This window comes from Labeo rohita, chromosome 1 (assembly GCF_022985175.1).
Source record: "Labeo rohita strain BAU-BD-2019 chromosome 1, IGBB_LRoh.1.0, whole genome shotgun sequence".
Lineage (NCBI taxonomy): Eukaryota > Metazoa > Chordata > Actinopteri > Cypriniformes > Cyprinidae > Labeo > Labeo rohita.
The window spans coordinates 33,988,334-34,008,137 of NC_066869.1; the positions used below are offsets into that span (position 1 = coordinate 33,988,334).

Sequence of the window (19,804 nt, forward strand, 5' to 3'; positions counted from 1 at the left end):
GCCTGGATCAGATAAGGGGATTTTTGAAAATGGCCATTTCTTATGAAGTAGCTGAGAGGTTTGTGGCCATAGTGTGTTTGTGTACACTCACAGTTCAGTAACGTCTTTAGGAATGCCTTTGGGTAAAACTTTAAGTCCTTTGTTACTGCAGCGGACCACCGTATCCAAACATGAACACTCAGCAGGACAGCGAGCCAGGGGTGAACAGCTATTCTCATCATTACCTGCACACACACAAAGAGAGAATGAATCATTATGTTAATGTTCTCATTTATCAGAAGTCGAGAATAATGAAATTTCAAATGAGCTTTTCGATGTGGAGATATTCCAGGTTGACTGTTTTGGTAAGCTTGCCTGAGTTTGTGTAAAGGAAAGATAACACTGAGCTACGCTCAAGTTAGCATAACAGATCATATCAAAGCCCTATTAAGAGATTGAAACAATATCTTCTAACACACATGCATATGTACTAAACACCCCTACACACACTCGTAGCCATACCATCTTCGCAGGCAAAGTCTTGAATGGCCACGTCTTGAATAGGGATCTCCTTAAGAAAGTATGGGCTCTGACAGCGGGGGTTGCCCGTGACAATCCGTTTCTTACGGAGCCATTCCCCCAGCCAGGCCAGATGACAGTTACAGTTAAACGGATTGGCCAGCAAGTTCCTGTGGGATCGCATAAGGAAAAAATATGTTGCAAATATTTAGCAAAACATTCCAGAAGCTCACAAACAAATGTTCTGTTTCAAAACCTAATGAGCTGCATATGTAGGCAAACTACCATCTTGAAAGCAGTGGTGTACGTGGTGTTCTGAAATGAGGAGACAAAGTCTTCAAAGTTTTCAATTCTATTTTGTATTTTTACATTTGCAATGTAATCAATATTCTATTTAATAAAGCTAACTATGAATCTCATCATGTTTGTGTTTTAAAGCATTTTACATTTATTCCAAGATGATAACTCAAGGCAGTTAACAATTTAAACAATATATTTTATTTGTGAACTTATGTTCAGCTATTCGTATAAAATAGTTAACTTTTAACCATTTTTTAATTTTTCAGATCATCAGTCAAATTTCAGTAAGCTGATTACTCACTAAACACTCCCAAAGATCATGTTTTCATGCCATTTTAAATCTTATTTTGATGTAACAAAGTGGTTATATCTAAGTGTGTGAGTTGGTTACTTAGTTTTTCTTCCCATCAACTCCATTATATTGTTCATTCAGACTGAACCGATCATAACCAGTCAGTTTTCCCCCATTCACTCTCAAACCCCCCACCAAACCCACCGCACGCTTTAGGGGGTCTGTTAAAACTCAATGGGCTCTTTTGTTTGGTTTTGTTTTGTTTTAGAAAATCAAGTAATTTATACACTCTTTAATGTTATATTTTGTAATATTGGCATTGTTTTATTTTTGTACAATAAATATTTTTTCTCATCCAGTATTTTGAGGAGGCACCGCCTCCCTTGCCTCCTTGCAGGTATCTTATCTTTAATAAATCAGATGGCAGATGAGGCGAGAGAAATGTTTATTATAAATAATCTCTAATTTAGTTAAGCAGTAAAAATTTGACTATTTTAATTTGTTTTAAGTTCCCTGGTTTTTTCTAGTATTTGTGTGATTTGTGTGTGTGTGTGTGTGTGTTTTTTTTTTTTTATTTTTTTTTTTTTTTATTAAGATTTATACATCATCTGGAAGCTTTCCATTGATGTATTTGTTAGGATAAGATGATATTTGTCTACTTTTTGTCTACTATTTAAAAATCTGTAATCTGGAATGCCAAAAAATATAGAGAAAATCACCTTTAAAGTTCAAATGAAATTCTTAGCAATGCTTATCACTAATCAAAAATTAAGTTTTGATATATTTACGGTTGGAAATTTACAAAATATCTTCACGGAACATGATCTTTGCTTAATATCATAATGATTTTTGGTATAAAAGAAAAACCCATAATTTTGACCCATACAGTGTATTGTTTGATGGTGCTACAAATATACCCTAATATGCTACTTATGACTGGTTTTGTCACATTTAGAGTATCATGGAATTAGCATATCAATTTGCTAATGTGAAGCTGTATTAAAATCAATTTTGAGTCAGGTTTTTGTATGAAACGCTATTTGAATAATGCCCAGAGTTTCTGCTTAGAATGATTCATATTATCACCGTAAGGACCCGTTCACATAAAGGACAATAACTATAATGATAACTATTAGGTTTTAGTAATCATACAAATTATATTAGAATACGGAAGTCCTCATCATACATATAACAATAACTAAACAGAGGAATGTCTTCAGTGAAATCACTTTGAACATTTAATGCAGCAATCAACATAACTTTTGCATGTGCTTACGATAAACAATGTTATAGTTATCACTATAGTTATCATTCTTGGTGTGAAAGGGCCATTAGGATAGAAAACAGTCACCTATTTAGGGTAGCAAGGCAGCTAACTCAGTTTTGGAACAGCTTCAGTGAAAGAAAACAAAACACTTTGTTGTTATTGTGGTTTGATACTCACAGTGTTGAGAGGGAATGTAGTGTGTCAAAAGCTCCCGGGGACATGGAGGTGATCAGGTTATCATAGAGGGAGAGCAGCCTCACAGAGCTCAGACCAGTAAAACTACCGTTATTGACACAGCTTATCTTGTTACTCCTCAACATCCTGCACATGACAAACACACACATAATCTTTTAAAACAGCCAGAAGCAGCGAATGTGATTTGGTTTGGAACACACAAAGCAATGTGACCACACCTGAGAATAAAACCATACCTAGATATTATTTTTTGACAGTATCTGGATGCATTACCCTGAAGTTCAATCAAGTCATTCAGTCAAGTGTGCAAGCATGTGATACTCACAGTGTGCGGAGACCACTTAGGCCTTTCAGCATGCTGTAGTGGACGCTCTCCAAGCGATTGCTTGTCAGTATGAGTTCATTCACTCCACTGGCCCCCTCAAATGTGCCCTCCTCAATATCTGTGATCTTATTGTTACTAAGGTTACTGCAAAACAAAGAGAGTTGCCATGGTAATTTTGCTCTAATGATGGTCGCCTAAACTGGATAATGACAGATGACACAGACTTAGACAGAGACTTACATTTTGCGCAGTTGAGGAAGCTTCTTAAAGATTCCTGTAGCCTCCAGCACTGTAAATTCATTATTGTTCAAGCGGCTGCAAACAAATCAGACATAAAATACAAGTAAATTACTCATTTATTCATTAAATTGTATGTTTATACAGTTGAGGTCAAAAGTTTACTTACACCTTGCATCTGCAAAATGTTCACTGTTTTACCAAAATAAGAGGGATCATACAAAATGCATGTTGTTTTTTTTATTTATTATTCAACTGGAGGAAAAGAAGAAGGAGAAACTGTGCATTAAGAGCTGGAGGGTGAAAACTTTTGAACTGAATGAAAATGTGTATATATTTTTTTATTCTGCCTAAATACACTAATTTTTTCATTAAGTACTGCCCTTTAAAATCTACAGAAGATATTTACATGTTTCCCAGAAGACAAAATAAGTTAAATTTACACTGATCTTTTATGATCTTTCAAAGTTTTCACCCCCCAGCTCTTAATACATTGTGTTTCCTTCTGGAGCATCAGTGAACGTTTGAACCTTCTGTGATAGTTGCATATGAGTCCCTCAGTTGTCCTCAGTATGAAAAGATAGATCTAAAAATCACACAGTCAGTGTTGGAAAGGGTTCATATACACAACAATGCTGAAAAACCAAAGAATGTGTGGGACCTGAAGGTCATGCATGCATTTTGTATGATCCCTCTTATTTTGGTAAAATAATTAACAATTTGCAGATTCTGCAAGGTGTGTGTAAACTTTTGACCTCAACTGTATGTTTGTAAGGTTCTGCACTATTCAGAATATAATCTATATGTATATGTATAAACTTTTTGAGACATTTTATTGGAATGGACTTCAGATAGAAGAACAGAAAAGGAGGGGAGAGACAGTTTAAATTAAAAATATCTTCATTTCTTTTTCAAAGATGGATGAAGATGTGTTTGGAATGAATAACTAATTCTTACTGAGTAAATAAAGACAGAATTTTCATTTTTGGCTTAACTAAACCTTAAAGTATTGGTTTACTCCAGAATAAAAATTTCCTGATATTTTACTAACCCTTGTGTCATCCAAAATGTTCACGCCTTTCTTTCTTCAGTCAAAAAAATGTAAGGTTTTTGAGAAAAACATTCCAGGATTTTTGTCCATACAGTAGACTTCAATGGGAATCAACGGGTTAAATGTCCAAATTTCAGTTTCAATGCGGCTTCAAAGGGCTCTACACAGTCCCAGCCGAGGAATAAGGATCTTGTCTAGTGAAATTATCAGACATTTTCTAAAAGAAATACAAATTTATATACCTTTTAACCACAAATGCTCATCTTTCACTAGCTCTGCGTTCATGGCTTCACGCATTACGTAGTTATGTTGGAAGAACCGACCCAGTGTTTACAAAGCAAACGTGCAAAGAAAGTCAAACCTCCTTTACCAAAAAAAGGTAAAACAACAATGTTGGACAATTTTGAATTTGGAAGGAAAAACTGAGATTGAGATTTTTACCCTACCCTTCCTTCTTGAACCAAAGTAGACGCGTAGCACAGAGCTAGTGCAAAACGAGCATTTGTGGTTAAAAAGTATATGAATTTGTTTTTTTGTTGTTGTTGTTGTTTTGTAGAAAATGACCAATTTTTTCGCTTGATAAGACCCATATTCCTTAGCTGGGATTGTATAGAGTCGTTTGAAGCTGCAATGAAACTGCAATTTGGACCTTCAACCCATTGATCCCCATTGAAGTCCACAATATGGAGAAAAATCCTGGAATGTTTTCCTCAAAAACCTTAATTTCTTTTCGACTGAAGAAAGAAGACGTTACCGTCTTGGATGACATGGGGGTGAGTACATTTTCAGGAAGTTTGAATTCAGGACTAAACAAATCCTTTAAATGAGAGATGGAGAGAGACACTCACAGTTCAGCTGTATATTGAGGTATGTGGTCTGGGATCTTTGTAAGCTTTTGTCCAGAGCAGTCCACTGTGGTTCCTTCACAGCGACACTTCTCTGGACACGCCAGGTCAGCGAAGCAATCCCCACCTAGTTTCGATCGGTAGTCTTCCACACCTATACACATAACCATACACACACAAACACACACAATTACACACCACACAATCACAAAAAAAAGAGTGCATGAGAGAAATAGAAGACAGAGAGAGAGAAGGAGAGGAGTAAGCTTGAAGAAGTTTGGGTGGAAAGGTAGAGGGTCACTGGGAGGGAGGACGTTAAAGGTTAATTGTGCTAGACCAGAGGAAACTCAGTTATCACCATGGCAACATGCTATCGATAGTGTCATTCTTAACAACACAGAAAGCCATGCTGACTTACTAGCCATGACTTTGGAGTGTTGTGTTCACACACACACACTTATAAGAGGGACAAAGACGACAGATATTTTCTTAACTGCACATCCATACAAAGACAAAAGACATTCACACACACAAAGGTTGTCTCTTGTTGCTTGCCATGCTGTAGATGCTGCAAGACCTTCCATGGTGCTTGACAGAACCATGTATTAGTCCGAGTCTGCAACCACATGGTTAGATCAAGCACAAAGGAAAACCCCGCTGAATTTCCTCCACAAGACACAGAGAGAAAGAGAAACAAAAGACTGAGAGCTAAAGAATGAGACAGTAATTTGTTTAGCTGGGATAATCTAGCAGGAATAATGAAGAGAGTAATAGAGAGAGGAGAGATGCAGGAAAGAAGAGAGAAACAGAAGAGTGTGGCAGGAATATTGCAGCTGTTGTACAGTAAATAAACATAAGAACCAGCAGTTGTACGCACAGTCAAACACACACGTTCACGTTCGGTTCACACAGTGTGCTTCATAAACCTCTAAACACATTTTCACATATATTTGGGTTCCTGGTCTGTGATTGGTTGGGATTGAAGGGGAGGGGCTTGTTGGGTGACGTCTTACTGGTCTCGAGTCATCTACTTACACTTATTGATATGATGAATCCCTGAGTGTGTGTGCGAGAAAGGAAGAGAGAGAATATATAATACACTCAAACAGTAAATCCCTAATACTGGTGAGCACTGGAAAACCTGTGTCTTGGATCCATGCCACTGTGTGCTGTTTGTGAGCATGCACACAGCAAGAGTGACACTGATCAGACTGGTGAAGGTTTGACAACAAATTAACATTAGACTGAAGCGCCATTGTGTGTTGCTCATCTAACAGCTTAATGTAAAAAACCAACAACTGTATTAGTAATTTGGTTCAAAACACATGCCTTGTTCTTAGAACTATACTCTTTATATGCAAGCATTTATGGTTTTGAAAAAGCTTTATACAATTTTGAGGAGAAGTAAACTATCTATCTATCTATCTATCTGTCTATCTGTCTATCTAAATGAATTTAAACCAGCTTTTTCTATATATAAATACTAGGGCTGTCAGTCGATTCAAATTTTTAATCTAATTAATTACATGATGTTTTGATCAATTAATCTAATTAATCGCAAAATAAATTTGACTGTGAAAATACCCACAAAAGATGAAAGCTATTTTTGTGTTGAATAAGAAAGTATAATGTAGAGATTAATTGTAGCTTTAGAAAGAAATTTTTTTTTTTGATTTAACATAAAATTAATTACACATAGGCTATAACGGCCTAATGTAAACTATGGAACATAAAAGAAGATAATTTGAGAAACATCTCAGTATTTTTGTTCATACAGTGAAAGTAATCGGTAACCAACACAGCTTTGTTACCAACAGAATTCAAAATACCTTCTTTTATGTTTCACAAAAGAAAGTATTATTTTAACTAATTTAACATTTTTTTAAGTAATATAATTTTTTTGGGTAAACCATTCCTTTAATGCTTTTATTTTTATTTTTTTCAGCAGGTGGCATATATGCCTTAATGATTCGTTCAAATGGCTGATTCATTCAGGAATTAAGTAAATGGCTCTCTGTATGAATGGGCCTTTGAATCATTGATTCACACGATTCGTTCAAAATGCAGATTCATTTAGAAACTAAACACCGCTGTGTTGCTCTGAGACGCGCAACAATTCTGCTATGGCTTCAAAGGTAATATGTTCTCTGCAAAATTTAGCAAATACACATAATAAAGTGTTTAAAATATAACACAATGTCAACTTCTTATTTACTGAACTGTAAATGACATACTGGTCTGGGGACGGGGTCAGCGTGTTAACTTCGTCAAAATATTTTAATGGCGTTATTTTTAAGTTAAACTAATTGTTAAAGTGTTAAACTGACAGCAAAAATTGTATAATAAATTAAAGTTTTTTAAATGAATGCTAAGTTACCTAAGGTTACTTTATTACCTAAGGTTAATGAATTTAAATCAACAAATAAGGTATATAAATGCATATTTGTATTACTTTTTTTTAATTAATAAAAACAGGTTAATAAAAGAAGAGGTATATTCAAGTCATTGTATGTATGAAGTGCATTTATAATGCATTTTTGAATAAATGATTAGATTCTGGTAATCTAATCTAGATTCTAGATTAGATTATGAGTACTGTCATTGACCCACGAGCTACACAAGAACACAGCACCATTAAAATCTATCTGCATGATAATGTGAATGTAATTTGCGTGCATTAGTGTAGTAGTCCAAACTCTTTTGTGCAGTACACACACAAACAAAATGTTTAGTAGCTGAACATACCTGGTATAAAATATTGCTCTTTAGCTAAACAAAGAGAGATACATAGAGAACTGAGAGGAAAGCTGTGTGCGTGTCTAGATCAATAAATGAATATGAATATTGATCAGAGAATCCTGCTCATTTATAACCCCACAGTGATCGATACTCAACTGACAGACAGTAAACTAATAATACCCCCCCAAACACACACATTTGCATTCTGATTTATAAACTGCTTAGACAAGAGAAGATAGCTCATGCTGAGACCCTCAGAACTGTGTATATGTCTGTATAAATGAAAGCTGACTAAGATGTTTACACCCTTGAACTGCACACACACAAACATTCTCACTGGCTCTAAAGTCCATGGTCAGAAACAGACAGGAAGAGGCAGGGTCAAGACTTGGCGTCTGTAAGCAAATCTGGCAAATTACTCAAAATTATGCGTACACTTGAACTACAGATTTTCATGTCTGTATGTACCTGAACAGCGGAACTTTTTGCTCTTGATCTGGCCGATGCGTTTGTTAGCAAGGCGACGGGGACTTGTGCATCGAGCTCCACTGGTCTCAATCGGGTTGTCTTGCAGGTAGTCAGCTAACCACTTCAAATGGCAGTCACACATGAAGGGGTTCTGAGCCAAATGACTGATAAATATAAAATATTAAACACAATTACGACTAATGGTCATAAATGTGACCCTGGACCACAAAACCAGTATAAGTACGGGTATATTTGTAGCAATAGCCAACAATACACTGTATGGGTCAAAATGATCAATTTTTCTTTTATGCCAAAAGTCATTATGATATCAAGTAAAGATCATGTTCTGTGAAGACATTTAGTAAATTTCCTACTGTAAATATATCAAAACCTAATTTTTGATTAGTAATATGCATTGCTAAGAACTTCATTTGGACAAATTTAAAGGCGATTTTCTCAATATTTAGATTTTTTTTTTTTTTTTTTTTTTTTGCTCCCTCAGATTCCAGATTTTCGAATAGTTGTATCTCGTCCAGATATTGTCCTGTCCTAACAAACCATACATCAGTGGAAAGAAGCTTATTTATTCAGCTTTCAGATAATGTATAAATCTTCATTATAAAAAAAATGTAACTTTATGACTGGTTTTGTGGTCCAGGGCCACAAATAAGGTGTTCAGTTTCTTGACAAACCTACAAAAATACACTCAAATTTTTACTCCCAGTTTTTAATCATTTTTACTTACCAGCCTAATATATGACTGTATGCATTTTTAAAATTCCCTTAAATATGACGATACAATGGGCCTCATTTTAAAAATATAAAGGCTGTTGTATTTATACATATAAGTACAGTAAAAAAATTAAAAAGTAAACATGATTTGCCATTATACTACAGTCAAAATGGTTTATGGTGTGACAAATGTTACGCAGTATAACTCACAGTGTTTGGATGGCTCTGAGAGATGAGAAGGTTCCCTTTGCAATGGTCTGGAGTTTGTTGTCATAAAGTGACAGAAGATTCAGATTCTGCAGGTCTTGGAAAGAATCTACGCGCAAACAATTGATCTTGTTTGCATTTAGCAACCTGTTGGGATAAACGTTCGCATGTGACATTTTACACAAATCTCTCAGCCAAACTGGAAAATCTATACATGCGTTGTAAATTAAGATATTATAAATGCCATATGCAAATAGATTAACATTTCTAGACAAACATATGAGCGAGACTTGGAAAGAAAATTCCCTGTGGTCTCCAGACACATTTACAATGCCTTATAGGAGAACAAAGCTGTGAATAAACAGTGGCTTTATTTTACAAAGCAGCTTTCGTATAAACAGGATTTATATGTTCCGCATCTCCTGCAAAGCAATAAAACCATGTGTGTGCTGTGAGTTATTGAGCATACACAAATGTAAGTTTCACATGTTGGTTATTTCTGAAAAGTGAGAAGGAATACATTCAATCTATATCAATTTTGATATAGAAAACATGGTTTGAGCGCATGTGGGGTTGTAATATTATGTAGTAGCAACAAATGCTTATGGTCTTGTTAAACCCCTATAAATACTTGGATTAACAAGCATTTCCTAAACATACTCCTCAGCGGAAGTGTGTGGTATGTGTGTGTGAATTAATGTCCAGTTGTGCTGTCTGTCATCAGGGAAACATGCACACACACATACACACATTTGTTTTTTCTATCATGATATGAACATTATTTGTTTTTACACTGAGCTAGGGATTTTAGAAGTGTCCATCCTTGTTGAATAAAACAATATATGCTGGTTAGGTATGTTTTGAAGCATTTTGAAGCTAGTTTGAGCTGGTTTAAGCTGGTCCTTAGTTCATCATGAGCTAGTTTAAGATGGTGCTGAGCTGGTTATAAGCTGGTTATGAAGCTGATTAAGCTGAGCAGGAGCTAGTTCAATAGGACCAGCCCATGACCAGCTTAAGCCAGCTCAAGACCAACTAAGGACCAGTTTAAACCAGCTCAAACCAGCTGCCATGCCTCAAGACATACCTAAACAGCATATGCTGTTTTTTTCAACAGGGATACGACAACTTCAGTGTGTACTAAAATCAAAAATCCTTGTCCTGGTAGGATATTTACAGTATGTAAACATTAAGATATATATAAGATTTCTGTCAAAATATCAAATGCAGTACAAATGCAGGCTTGTACTTGCCACTGTGAAGTATGTCTCTAAAACTCATTTAAATGACAAAACTGACAATACAAAGAGAAAGATTACTGCTCTTTTATTTTTTATTACTGACTGTTTAATTGAAGCAATGTTGACTTGCTAAGAAATATAAGGTATAAAGTGGTATAAGTTGAAATTGGGTATTACTGACATTGGTATCAACTCCTAAAATGTTGGTATCTTGACAACTCTGTGCAGAGCTAATGATAGTTCCCCTCGCACAAACCATTTGGCATTATTAGATTTTAATTGAGTCATTATTTAGTGTGATTATTAAGCCGTTTTCCAATGGCTGGTCCTCAGACTTGGCAAAATCTGACCCACCCACACTCAGAGAGAAATAAAAGGCCTTCGTTCATAGCATTTTCAAGCATAAATTCATAGAATGTGCATTACTCACAGTAGCTGCAATGAGAATAGTCCATCAAAAAGGCCTTTGGGAAGTTCAGTGATTTTATTCCCATATAAAACCCTGAAAGGCAGAAACACAAGGGAACATTAAATAAAAGCAAAGATTAAAGATGTTCATTACCCACCCACACACACAACCATTCATCAAAAAAGGCTCCTCAAACAGAGCACAAGATGCACCACCACAAATCATCCCAGTGCAACCAGTTTTGAATGATATTTAAACTCAAATGAAATCGTATGGACCCAGATTCATGAGGTAAAATCATGACAAACATGTGCGCAATAATCTTCTTGTGATGAATATATCAATTACATCTCATATTCATGACTTTATCTTAATGGTCTATAACCCTACTCAAACCGAGGTTGTCGTAAAAATGGGTGATGAATATTGGCAAATACAGAACTAATCTAAAAAGGCCACGCAGGGCAAAAAATTCTTGGCATTTTTATTTTAGAATGAATAATGGTGTTGTGGCTTTGGCTATATGCTGATATCCTACATATGTGCAGCCCACACAGAAACTCTACAGAAAGCTTCAAGATTTGTAACGTCTGTCTTTCACAAAGTTATACAAAGTTGTTCTTTTGTATGTTTGTTTATTAAATATCTTGACTAATTAGATTAGTCCTTAAGCTACTAATCAGTGTGTAGCATCAGGAATTTCGTTCAACAGGCAGATTTCCCCCCAAAATCAGCATCTAAAAAAAAAAAAAAGTCTGCAGATTCTGTCTGAGCGTGCATTTGAAGTATTTCATTACTGTGATGTCATATCAGGACTTGCATGTGTGTGTTCGCTTATGTTTCACATTGGATCACTCTTCTGGCTTGAAATTGTATTTTTTTAAGAGGAGAGATTTTAAATGGCTGGCTGGTGTTCCTAAGAGGCTGGTCCGAAGGGAACGAGAGAGAGAGGGAGAACTGTTCCGCCCACTAAGTTCTGGCTCATTGGAACCCGGTCAGTAAAGTAAACCAAAGAAAATACAGAGACCAAGCAAGAAGGACATATACATCCCATCCCCCTAAAACACACATATTGCACACTGAAAATGCCAAGCCAAAACAAACAGCTTAACATTTGAGCAAGAGCTTATATTAGAGTGTTTCATATTCTAAGGGTTTAGCCATATACTGTATAAGAGGGGTTATTTGTTTTGGAATTACCATGCTTACTTGCTCGCAACAAATTGCCACCTTGTAAAGTCCTTGCGTTTTCAATATACATTTACTTATACAACTTAGTTAAAGACAAAACAGTTATTGGAGGTGCCTTTAAAACTGTTAATCTATTGAAATGAAAATGTCCTGTATGTTTGAATGGCGGTTAGGTTGACTCAGACTCTAGAGGGATCTATCTGCTCTGTTCTCTAAAAGCTTGAATGAGTCAGATCATCAAAAATTGAAAGAATGATGGAAGCTTAATATAACTCTTACATTCTCTTCTCACGCACACACACACACACAAATATACATATATACTCACAGAGAATTCAAAGATCGGAGTCCTTGAAAGGAGTCTGAAGCCAATTCGGTTATTTGATTATTACTCAAATCTCTAAAAAAAAAAAAAGAAAATTAGAGAAAAATGAGGAACAAGTGCACTTGAGTGTGATTGTGTATGTATGTGTGCTCGCAAGGACACACACTCACATTCTCCGCAGCCGTTTGTAAGGTGAGAATGCTCCTGGTGGAATAATCTTGATGGAGTTCTGCTCCAGTCGGCTGTGAACGGAGAGAATAAACCAGATCAACAAATGGAGGGAACGTGGCAGAGGGAATAATCCAGGTGAGGCTAACTGGAAAATTATAGGCACTGACAGCAGTATTGAGGAGTTATTGGAAAATTATGATGGGTGATGGACGATGACTGATTTGGAATGCTAAACCTTGGACATTAATTCTGAGCTTAGAGTCTGTTTTTGTAATACAGAAATTTAATACAATAAGAGGGGTACCAAGACAAAAGAAGGGAGAAATCAATGTGACAGGCACAAATGTAAGATTAATGTCAATATATCTGGGATGACTTTAATCACAGTGTAGCAGCTGTGTCAGTTTGCTGTAGTTCCAGTTTGAGGCAGTGCCCATGTCTGGATGAGTGAGTGTGCTTGTGTGATTTGGTCAGACTAAGAACAAATCCAACATCTGTGTTCTATGAAAAATTGAATTATGAACACACTGACGTTTCAACATTGCCTTAAAAGTGCACTTAGGGTTTTTTCGGCATTCAAACATTTACCCCTTAGGAAAAGAACAGTTATGTTAGCATCACTTATATTAGTAGCAGCAAAACTGTTGTATTTTACATGAAGTCGGTCACATCATAATCTTGCCATAGGATTTAATGTACATAGAGTGGGTCACCTAATGAGGTCGTCTCACTTTATCTCAGTTGTCTCCCTCTTATCACACACTTTTGCTTGAGTAATAATTGAATAATGACTTTGGAAGCCTATTATCTGCTCATAACAAAAATAAATGCATATGACCCTGGACCACAAAACCAGTCATAAGGGTCAGTTTTTGGAAATTGAGATTTATACATAATCTGAAAGCAGAATAAGATTTTCATTAATGTATGGTTTGTTAGGATAGGACGATATTTGGCCAAGATACAACTGTTTGAATATCTGGAATCTGAGGGTGCAAATAAAAACAAAATATTTATAAAATCACCTTTAAATTTGTCTAAATGAAATTCTTAGCAATGCATATTACTAATCAAAAATTAATTAATAATAAGTATTGATATATTTACAGTAGGAAATTTACAAAATATCTTCATGGAACATGATCTTTACTTAATATCCTAATGATTTTTGGCATAAAAGAAAATTTTAGCATTTTGACCCAGTTTGTTGGCTATTGCTATAAATATACCTGTGCTACTTATGACTGGTTTTGTGGTCCAGGGTCACAAATAAATAAATAATTAAGAGGTTATTGTGAGTTTTTTTTTTCTCATTATTGTCAGTACCAACATATTTTAGTTTATAGTTGAGATGTTATTTCTCGTAATTCTGACCAAATATCTTACCGATGCTACTTTATTTCATTTTGATCTCACAATTGCAATGTTACTTTATTTCTTATTTCAAACATTTTCTCACAATCATCAATTTATTTTCTACTCTTTATGGTATTTCCCTAACAGTTTTCCATATATAGCTGACTGTATTTCTACAACTGTAAACCAAAACTGGTGCTTCGGTTTGAGTGCACTTTTGAACATGCAGACACAAATTGAAAAAAAAGAAAGAAAAGAAAAGAAAAAAATTAATTGTACACTTAAGCTAATTAAATTTTCATTAAATACAAAAATGTGAATAAAAGGTTGATGGTGTGTTAGAGGAATAAATATAAATCAACATCAGCTGTAATTTCCCTACCTGCCAAGTTAAGTAATAAGAAGCATAAATATATTATTCATTCAGTACTCCAACATATAGCAATGCTTATTTATAACATTTCGCCTTCTCGCTGTCTCTCTCTAGATATCTGTTCTTCTCTTTGACAGTAAATATGTCATAAATCAGATAAGCTCTCCAAAGTTGACAGAGCATGAAAATCGGGCTCCCGCATAGGTGGACGAACACACACATACACACACATTTCATTCAACCGGAGCCAAATGAGATAATCCGACTCATCTGCCAAGACCCTGCATGCGGCTTTCAGAGGAAGAAAAACGAAGGGATGACAGACAGAGAGAGAAGGGAAGAAAAAAGACAGACAATGACCCTGGCAGTGAGAGGCACAACAGTTTAAAAAAGATGTGGCGTCTCAATCCAGGCCCCGTTGGCAGCATGTTGGCCCAAAGAAGAGATGCCATTGATAAAATAAATCCATTTCCACACTGCATTAATGCGCATGACTTCAGCATGGCCTCCGTAGTTAAAATACTTGATACAGATACAACCCTCACTGTGTGTATGTGTGTTTGTGGAATGTGGAAGCTACATCTGTCAAAAAGCAGGCAGACATCAGACTAGTGCCAAACAAATCCACCATTACACTCAACCTAATACAGGAATGAGGAAGATACATAAACAGTTTTGTCGATGACAGCTATACGTACGTGAGCGAGAGTGTGTGTGTTTTTGACCTAACTCAAAAGGAATCCAGAAAGGGTTTACATTTATAACTAGCTGTATATAAAATCTATATAAGTGCATGTAATGTCTCTCTTTAGATATCTAAACCTATGTGTGTGCGTCTGCTTCTCACTCACATTTCAGTGATGGTTTCTGGGAGGTTGGTGGGTATTTCAGTCAGACCTTTCCCCCGGCAGTCCACGATGTTATTACTGCAGGTGCACAGCTCAGGACACTGCAGCACACTACAGGACGAGTGTGACTGGGGTCCTAAAACACACATACAGAGAGATGACAGCGATGCAGGGGTATGTGCTACACAAAGGAAGGTTTAGTTTAGGTTGAATTTAATTTAAAAAATAAAAAAACAAACTTTCTTGAGCAAAAAAGCTGTGGACTGCATATTGCAACTAAATGCAGTTTGAAGTAACTCCCAATGTTATTTCAGCACAAACAACTTGCCTTCACTGAAGTCTTGAAAGCATGAGCAAAAAAAGAGAACAGCCAGAAAATGGACAGAATATGAAAGCTTTGACAACACAAAACAGCAAATCATGTATTTATTCTCTTTATTCTCACAGGCTCTTTTTTCCTGTAAACAAGCCGTACAACTAAAACACACACACACACAAACTTACCTGTACACGTAAACTCTTTCTTCTGAACCTCTGCAATGTTGTGGCCCCTTAGGGAGGGCGGAGCCATACACTGCGTGTAGAGGCCAAGGCGGGGCCTCTGTCTCAGCCAGTCAGAAAGCCAGGCCACATGGCAATCACATAGCAGATTATTTGAGTGCAGACGACTAGAAAGATGGAAAGTTAGAAAGAGTGATTTGAAGGTCCAGAGGCAGTCTAAGCTAATTTCATGTTCATTAATTACTGTCTTCCACTCGCAGACAACGTGTAAACACACGCAATGATTCCTTTGTTGACTCTGGTGATTCTGTGTGGTCAGCAGCTTAATGTTAAAACTAAACAAACGATATTTAGTTGTTGCTGGCTGTGAAAACCTGAAGTAATATTTTCTAATATGACATGACAGTAGAGCATGTGTTTAGAGAGACAGAGGAAAGAGTTTATTTTGGGGAGTATTTTGTTATGGCAGAAATCATCACGGACATATGACCAACTTTACACTGAAAAGAACTAGAGAAAGCACCGAAATGGACTGCTCTTGTTTTATCTCTCTCCAGAATTCTTTCCTTCCCAATGGGCGTTGAAAAAGCTTTTGAATAGGTTGGGTCAAGAATGAGAACGATGAAAATCACTTTAGTCCACTGAAATGCAGCAGAACATTCTAACCATTTGAAGTTTTACTGTGCTCTAATCTTATATTATCAGCTTGCTGAAACAGAAACAGATGGTGATCAATATATTGAACATTACAATAACATATTTTTATACTTTATTTTTTCCCAATATAATTTTTAATCAGAAAGATAAGGTCACCTTGTCACTTAATTGTTACACGATTTTTAACATGTTTATTCAATTGGATAAAATACATTTTGGGATTTTTTTATTTAAAAAATTAATTTATTATTATTATTATTATTATTTTTTTTTAACATTTAACGTTTATGTACACTTTTTGTAAAAAATACCCCTACTGAACTCATACTTATGAACATTTGAACAGTTTTATTATAGTATTACTCATATGCTATTATAATATCTATTAAAGGAGAAGTCCACTTCCAAAACAAAGATTCATATATAATGTACTCACCCCCCCTAGTCATCCAAGATGTTCATGTCTTTCTTTCTTCAGTCGTAAAGAAATAATGTTTTTTGATGAAAACATTTCAGCATTTTTTTCCATATAATGAACTGATATGGTCCCCTGATTTTGAACTTGCAAAATGCAGTTTAATTGCGACTTCAAACGATCTCAAATGCGGTTGTAAATGATCCCAGCTGAGAAAGAAGGGTCTTATCTAGCGTACTGATCGGTTATTTTCATAAAAAATAATATAATTTATATACTTTTTAATGTCAACTGCTCTGGTTTGTTCTGGTTCATGACAGTTAGGGTATGTCGAAAAACTTCCATCTCATGTTCTCCCTCAACTTCAAAATCGTCCTATGTCGCTGTTTTACCTTTTTTGTTAAGGGTGTTTGATCTTCTTTGCATGTTCACTTTGCAAACACTGGGTCGGAACTTCTGCAACGATGTAGGATGATTTTGAAATGATTTTTGAAGTTGAGGGAGAAAATACGATTAGAGTTTTTCGACATACCCTAACTGTCTTGAGCCAGAACACACAGAGTTCAACAAGAGCAAGGCAAGACGAGTGTTTGAGAATAAAAAGTATTCAAATTGTATGTTTTTTTTTTAAAATAACCGATCATTTCATTAGATAAGACCCTTCTTCCTAGGCTGTTTACAACCGCGTTGAGATCGTTTGAAGTCGCATTTAAACTGCATTTTGGAAGTTCAAAATCAGGGCACCACAGCAGTCCATTATATGAAGAAAAATGCTGAAATGTTTTCCTCAAAAAACATAATATCTGTACGACTGAAGAAAGAAAGACATGAACTTCTTGGTTGACGATGGGGTGAGTACATTATATGTGAATCTTTGTTTTGAAAGTGGATTTCTCCATTTAATATTATGAATCTTTCTTTTTTTATATTTTCAGTATTCATCTGAAGTTTTAGCGATTTTGTTATGTGCTTTTGTACGTTTTTTTTTATCTAATATTTATATTTTATTTTATTTAAGCTTTATTTCAATCAGCAAAAATTATTTTTAACACCTTTAGTTTTAGTTACAACAACAATACTGTATGGTATCCACAGTATAGGTTTCATTGTCTTAATAGTCCTTCCCATCTTGGCATTCACTGGGTTTCTTTCCATCATCCATCGCTGACGTTTAGCTAACAAGGACCAGAATACCGATATAGCAATTAGCTACTTTAGCTCATCATATAAATGGGATTAAATCATGATCACACACAAAGGACTCCAATCTACAAAATGTATGCTAATGAAACATACATATTAATGTGGTTATTACACCCTATTACCCCATAATCACACTTATTAAGGGCCAGCATGATAAGTGCCAGATAACATGCCAACGACAGTCTGAAGAACTGGTTTAATGCAGTTTGAGTGTGTGTGTGTGTGTGTGTGTGTGTCGGATACTCACAATGTCCTAAGCTTGGGCATGTGGTTAAAACTGGCCACTGACAAACGAGAGATATTGTTGTTGTTCAGTGTGCTGTGAAACAAAGACAGAAAGATAATAATCATTTCATAGACCTTTTAAGAACAAACTTCTTACATACATTCTGTATGACAGTGAATGGTTACCACAGCTGCCCTTGGTTCCCAACTGCCTTCATTGTATAAAGATCATCCTAGACATTTTGGTAAATAACTCCTTTTGTGTTCTGCATGAAAAACATGCTTATAGTATAGTTTGAGAGGGTAATTTCTGACAGAACTTTGGGTGAACTATCCTTAATATTCCATACACAATCTTATATAACAGTTTCCTCCCCCCCAGTATGTCAATATTTCTTCATGCATGTGTGTGTTTATTTGCAGGGAACCCCTTATAAATTCACATCTGCTATTTAATACATCTCATAAACCCTTTTCTGTCCATTTGTCACAAAGCATCAAAATAATCCTAGTAAAATAATCTGACACAATCCCATTTATCTGTTTTGATTATATTTTCTCTAACAGGATTATTCCACTAATCCAACTTTAAAAAGCAGATATGTATTTTATACAATCATTCAACACTCAGCAGGCGTGATCTGACAGCCGAACACAGCATGTCTCCTGCATACAGAGAAATCCATACAAACTTAACATGAATATACCATTTTCTAATCTCAATTTCAATCTAAAAATCAAACAAAGTTTCTGGAACGGTCTCAAAACCTGTGTGGCCCAGATTTGACCCAAGACGGTGATATCTAAAAAAAACTTTGCAGTGGCTTTAATTCAACACAACACAATTTTGCAAGTTCACACACACACACATGCAGCACTTACAGTACTTCTAGGTCCCGCAGAGCTCTGAACGCTCCATCTTCAATGCAGGAAATCTGATTATAGTCCAGCTGCCTGAGAGAGAATAAAAAACAGAGAGAAAATATTTGAAGATGATGATGTCGGTTCTTCTGTTTGGTGTTCAATTATTATGGTAATAGAGTAATACACTCTCATAAAAAACATACATCCTTGGCTCACTTGTCCTTCAGTCTTTTTTTTTCTCTGACTCATTTTGTTGTCAGTCTTTCTCTCAGTCTTTTCTCCCCTCATCACTGTTCTTCACTTTCCAGCCTTCTCACTCTGTGTGCTGTGCTCTCCTCCACTATTGTCTACCTGCACTGCCCACTCCTCCCATATATGTATGTGTGTGTGTGTGTGATGGTCAGTTTGCCTGGGCATCTCATTAAAGCACACAATGATTAATTCAAAGCTCTCTTTCTCTCTTTATTTCACACATAGATACAGAAGACTCACAGGTTTTTGATCTCAGTAGCTCCTCTGAATGCCTTTCTGGGAATCCCCTGGATTTGATTTTCACTCAGGTCACTGGCAAATAAAGAGAGAGAACATTAATTATCATATACAGTTATAATGAAGATATGTATTAGAATGATCTGTAAATTTCTTTAAAGAGTGTACACTGAAGCGTTTTCTTTCACTGTTGTTGTGCACAACAAAAACAACTGCAGACTGAGAGCTCAACTGACAGACTGTGCAATATACCTTATATCTTAGTTTAGCCAAAAAAGAACATTCTGTCATCATTTATTCATCCTCATGTCATTTCATAACAGTTTTTTGCTACTCAAAAGAAGAATGTGTGAGTGAAGCAGATGTGAAGAATGTTCTGGTTT

The 19,804-nt window shown here is 35.7% G+C and overlaps 1 protein-coding gene across 1 annotated transcript in view; it reads right to left on the reverse strand.

The window, feature by feature from the left end:
- slit2 (slit homolog 2 (Drosophila)) overlaps positions 1-19,804 on the reverse strand; it is a 90,657-nt gene that overhangs the window by 22,085 nt on the left and 48,768 nt on the right. The window contains 16 exon segments of the mRNA XM_051116686.1: positions 92-224; positions 502-668; positions 2,535-2,678; positions 2,878-3,021; positions 3,118-3,192; positions 5,014-5,164; positions 8,218-8,381; positions 9,160-9,303; positions 10,825-10,896; positions 12,323-12,394; positions 12,490-12,561; positions 15,071-15,203; positions 15,572-15,735; positions 18,091-18,162; positions 18,951-19,022; positions 19,425-19,496. Coding sequence (XP_050972643.1) covers positions 92-224; positions 502-668; positions 2,535-2,678; positions 2,878-3,021; positions 3,118-3,192; positions 5,014-5,164; positions 8,218-8,381; positions 9,160-9,303; positions 10,825-10,896; positions 12,323-12,394; positions 12,490-12,561; positions 15,071-15,203; positions 15,572-15,735; positions 18,091-18,162; positions 18,951-19,022; positions 19,425-19,496 — 1,851 coding nt within the window.